General features: G+C 35.8%; 1 protein-coding gene across 1 annotated transcript; it reads right to left on the reverse strand.

The window, feature by feature from the left end:
- Positions 1 to 3,502: 3,502 nt before the first annotated feature.
- Positions 3,503 to 4,612, reverse strand: LOC121866898 (zinc finger protein 501-like). The gene has a single exon (XM_042366635.1). The coding sequence runs from the start codon at positions 4,564 to 4,566 to the stop codon at positions 3,571 to 3,573; it is 996 nt and encodes a 331-aa protein (XP_042222569.1). The 5' UTR covers positions 4,567 to 4,612; the 3' UTR covers positions 3,503 to 3,570.
- Between the last annotated feature and the right edge of the window lie 1,297 nt (positions 4,613 to 5,909).

The following is a 5,909-nucleotide window of genomic DNA, read 5'->3' on the forward strand; positions in this document are numbered from 1 at the left end:
TATATATATATATATATATACAACAAAATATATGTACAAAAAACAAAAAATAAATGTTAAATGAATTATTTATGGTGCATTAGGGTACTGGTCACTTCAGACACAAAGACGGGCTATAAATAGCCTTCTTTATCTCCCCTCCATCTCACCCTGAGCCAGAGGGAAGGGGTGGTGGTAAATAACATTTGTTTGCTTATTTTCCATTTACTTGAAATAGATTTACCGAATTATTTGTTTATTTATTTAAAAGTCATTTACTGAATATTCTATGTAAAAAATAAATTTTAAATTAATTATTTATAGGAGATACCATAAATATATGGTATTACTAGCCACTTCAGACACAAAGACGAGATAAAAATAGCCCGTCTCCCCCTCTTCTTACAGCTGCCAATGGGAAGCGTCTTGGTAATTAAATTTGATGTTTATTTTCATTGTCTAATTTATCATGTATCAAAGTAATATTACTAAAAATTGTGTAGGTAGTAGGCAGCTACCAAACAGGTAGATACTACCGCCTGGGAAGATATTGGAAGCATAATGTGTTGTCTAATGGTAGACCCTGCTGCCATATGGCATCACGAAAATTGTGACCAAGTCCCAGGTTCAGCACTGACCTGACTTTCTGCCTCATTTACACACAATTGCAGTTTGAATTGTTCCTCTAACTTTGACAACACAACATACATACAGTACAGGTTGTACCTCTCTAGTCCGGCAACCTCGGGACGTGACCGGTGCCGGACCATGGAAATTCACCCTTTTCCTGGATAGATAGTGACTTGTGCTTATGCCTGGAAGCACTAGCACCACTTTCTCTGCGTCATGGTCTTTTTGAAGACATATTGAAGGGTTAAATGTCGTATAGTAGCTTCTCAAATTCCGCGAGTTCTTAATTCTTAACGTATTTTATTGGAACACAAAAAAAAAAAAATAAATTAAAATTTTGACGGCGGAAATTTGAAATTCGACGGGTTTGAACGGCCCGCCAACATGCAGACGACGTGCATAATCGTGTAAACAGGGTCATTTATCTTATGTACAAAAGATACATTATTGTTTATTACTGAATGTCTTTTTTTATTGAATTAATGTTTGTGTGCAAAATGAGCAATACAATTCATTAATAATACGTAGAATATTAAAACACACGAGGAAATGACACAGCATTGTTTTTGTTGATTACAAAACCAGTGACTGACTGGTTCTCCATATAAAACTGAAGAAAATAAAACCTTGGTTGTAGCTGTAGTAAAATTAATATGGTTGTTTTAAGTAATATTATTTAATGTTAATAAATGGAACAATAGAAGTAGCTAACGATAATGGCAAAGAAAAGAGAGATCGCATATGTAAGTGCGCATGCACACACGTGAAAACATATCGTCATTACTTTACATAAGAATATGAAAGCAACACTAATTTACTGATCATATATATTTTAATTAATGTTTCTGAATTTGTTTTTATTGAATTAATGTACGTGTGTGCAAAATTAACAATACAATTTATTAATAATACGTGGAATATTAGAGGAGACGAGACGGCTACCGGCATTGTTTATGTTAAAGCTTACGAAACCAGTGACTGATTGGTTCTACATATAAAACTGAAGAAAATAAGACCCTGAGTTTAGCTGTAGTAAAATTAATGTAAAAAATGAATATGGTTGCTTGAAGTACCTGTAATGTTATTTAATGTTAATAAATGGAACAATATAAGTAGCTAACCATTAATGGTAAAAAAAAAGTGAGACTGCTCGTATGTAAGTGCGCACATGTGAAAATATATCGTCATTACTCTACATAAGAATATGAAAGCAACACTTATTTACTGCTCATATATATTGAAGGGTTAAATGTTGTACTCTGTATAGACAAGCAGATTCAGATTTCAGATTTGCCCCCGAGGGGGCTAGTTTATTGGGCACCCCCTTACATCCTGTGCAAGGTGAAGCGCAGAAGCGTTTACAGCGCCCAACAGGGAAGTATGAAAAGTTCATACTTGCCTTTATGACTCGTACATTAAGGGCGTAAAAGCCTGAAGGGTCATAGGTTTTGTCAAGTTGCATAAAGTGAGAGAATGATGAGTGTGTGGGGGGAAAGTTCCCGGTACATTTTATCTGTTTATGGCAAAGAGTGGCAGGTCCCTAATAATGTCAAATGCCAGGCCTGTGACTAGGAGGAGGGATATCTGGTCTGGGAGGGAAGAGGCGTTGGTAACGGCTGGGATAGGCAAGCAGAGAGAGAGATTGAGTGCAGCCGAACTGCCGTATGTAAACAAAACTTAATTTCCCGGGGCTTTTTTTTTTTTTAAGGGGATTAGCCCACCCGGGCATAGGTCACTGGCCCGCATTGGGGCCTGAGGGGCAAAAATTTAATACTCCTGTAATAATAATAATAATTCAGAGAAGCAAAAAAAATAAAAAAAATAAAAAATCTGCCTATCTACCTATTGGACAAACTAAAATCGTTCCGGACCACAGAATGCCGGACTAGAGAGGTACAACCTGTATATTATATCTCACTTTTGATCTTTTTTTTACCTTTTGTATTTATTTATGGTTAGTTACTTTAAATAAGGCCAATTCACTTCAAGTAATGGCATCAAATGTTACCAGCTGGTGTAGTGTAAACACTAGTGACGTCACTTAAGCGTCTGTATTTAACTGTCAGTAGTTTCAAGAATTAATGCAGTCATTTACTGAATATTCCTTGTAAAAAAATAAATTTTAAGTATTATTATCAGTAAATATACTGATATGCATTACTGACCACCTCCAAGGCTAAAAATAGCCCAATCTAACGGTCACTTTCCCTTTCTTGTCTCCTCACTGGCAAATGGGGGGGGGGTGTGGGGAGGGGTGTGTGATGATAGCTGTGTTTATTACAGGGGTATAATTCTCTTTTATGGTATGTTAGACAGGTTTATAATACATTTTTATTATTTTAATATACCGGTAATCTTAATTTGAATCCAGCTTGCCAAACGTAAGTTTCAGTATAAAATAATTAGTGGTAAGACCTTGCGAGTGGCTTACGATGTTTCCATCACCACTCTTGACACGCTAAACCACAATATTTAAGAGGTAAGAATTTTACACTTGGTGGTTTAGACGACCCCCTAACTTTGGGCAGGTTTTTTTAATGTTCAAATTCCATCTTATAAGCCAAGATATACGGTATATCTTTAGACTTCCACCAATTATCTTATATTTGTTGTTTAATAATGTGACCGACAGTCAAAATGAGAAAACAATGATATGCACTGAAATTCAAGTTTCTCAAATTAATATTTCAACAAGTCCACAATGTTCTCAGGATATGTTATCACTTGTTTATCTTTATTCTTCAATTTACGGTAAACTAAACCATTTTAGTTCAACACCGAAGGGGTAAAAGTAATCTGGCAGTACATAAAGGTATAAGATCTACAGTGGAATTGTTTATCAAGTTGCTGCCCACTGCTTTTATTATATACATTGTGAGGATAAACAGTTGGGTTCTCAGTATATATTTATTAATATAAACATACACAAGCTTGCATTACACACAAAATGTTAACAAGGTTTCACAATTCTTCCTCAAGAAACTCAAATTCCTCCTTAAGGCTCTCTAATTTTATAGAAGATGGAGGAACCATCTCAGATTGAAGTGGATCTTCTGATATACTTAAGATTGAAGGTTGACCATCAACAGGTTCATCTTTAACTCCATGACCTGACCAGTCTATGAAATGTGTTGATCTACTCACTACAAGGTCATTATCTGCTAGTTTACACACAGCCTTTGTCTTACACTGGTAAGAGAGGCTATACTCATCTTCACTATGAGAGGAAGTGGGCAGTTCCCGACAATTATTGTGACTCGGCTCTGGACTGTTCAGGTCATTGCCCGCTCGTTTTTCTGTTGTGTTGCTCCCGAGAGCACCAAGGTGGTGGTTCCTCTGGGTGAGTCTCCTACCACTCCCTGACTTCTCCTCACAACATTTTTTCAGCCTTTGTTTATTATCATATTTTTTGTGGCATTTATTATCTTTTGCATGAACTTTACTGTAAGAAGTCAGATGAGTTCTACTATGCCTTGTGAGACTCACTCTACTGGGAAAACATTTTTGACAATCACAACACTGAAATTTTTCTCTTGTATGAACTCTTATGTGCCTTACCATACGGCACTTCTGTGTGAAGGATTTATTGCATTTTGTACTATGATATGGTGTGTCTCCTGTGTGAACCCTCATATGTTCAACTAATTTATATTTATTAGTAAATGAACTAGTACATTTTGAACACTGGAACTTCCCTTCTGTGTGAACCCTCATATGTTCAACTAATTTAGATTTATAAGTAAATGAACTAGTACATTCGGAATACTGTAACATCTCTCCTGTGTGAACCCTCATATGTTCAACTAATTTATATTTATTAGTAAATGAACTAGTACATTTTGAACACTGTAACTTCTCTTCTGTGTGAACCCTCATATGTTGAAGTAAACTAGATTTTTTAGAAAATGATCTAGAACATTCTGAACACTGGAACTTCTCTCCTGTGTGAACCCTCATATGTTGTACTAAACTAGATTTATAAGTAAATGAACTAGTACATTTTGAACACTGGAACTTCTCTTCTGTGTGAACCCTCATATGTTGTACTAAACTAGATTTATAAGTAAATGAACTAGTACATTCTGAACACTGGAACTTCTCTCCTGTGTGAACCCTCATATGTTGTACTAAATTAGATTTATAAGTAAATGAACTAGTACATTCTGAACACTGGAACTTCTCTCCTGTGTGAACCCTCATATGTTCAACTAATTTAGATTTATTAGTAAATGAACTAGTACATTCTGAACACTGGAACATCTCTCCTGTGTGAACCCTCATATGTTCAACTAATTTAGATTTATAAGTAAATGAACTAGTACATTCTGAACACTGGAACTTCTCTCCTGTGTGAACCCTCATATGTTCAACTAATTTAGATTTATAAGTAAATGAACTAGTACATTCTGAACACTGGAACTTCTCTCCTGTGTGAGCCCTCATATGTTGAAGTAAACTAGATTTATAAGTAAATGATCTAGAACATTCTGAACACTGGAACTTCTCTCCTGTGTGAACCCTCATATGTTGTACTAAACTAGATTTATAAGTAAATGAACTAGTACATTCTGAACACAGGAACATCTCTCCTGTGTGAACCCTCATATGTTGTACTAAACTAGATTTATAAGTAAATGAACTAGTACATTCTGAACACTGGAACATCTCTCCTGTGTGAACCCTCATATGTTGTACTAAATGAGATTTCTGAGTATATGAACTAGTACATTCTGAACACTGTAACATCTCTCCTGTGTGAACCCTCATATGTTGTACTAAACCAGATTTTTTAGGAAATGAACTAGTACATTCTGAACACTGTAACATCTCTCCTGTGTGAACCCTCATATGTTGTACTAAACCAGATTTTTTAGGAAATGATCTAGAACATTCTAAACACTGGAACTTCTCTCCTGTGTGAACCCTCATATGTTGTAATAAACCAGATTTTTTAGTAAATGATCTAGAACATTCTGAACACTGGAACTTCTCTCCTGTGTTAAAAAGTGTCTCTGATGGGTGATCTCCCACATGCTTTACAAGACAGTCTCTTTTAAAATCTTCATGGCACTGTGAACCTTGAGGGGGATCTTCAGTGTCACCTTCCATATTCATTGTTTCTTTCCCCAAATATCTTGGGCTTGTGGTCTCTCAGATGCTGGTCATCTTGGTCTACTTGGCCTTACTGATGAACCCCTTAATTAAGATTATAAAATGCACTCCCTGATGAAAAAGCTTTCCTATGATAATTAACACACTACCCAGTGTTGAATATCCTGCTCCAGCACTCACATGAATAT

The sequence above is a fragment of the Homarus americanus genome, unplaced genomic scaffold (genome assembly GCF_018991925.1).
Source record: "Homarus americanus isolate GMGI-L3 unplaced genomic scaffold, GMGI_Hamer_2.0 scaffold41654, whole genome shotgun sequence".
NCBI lineage: Eukaryota > Metazoa > Arthropoda > Malacostraca > Decapoda > Nephropidae > Homarus > Homarus americanus.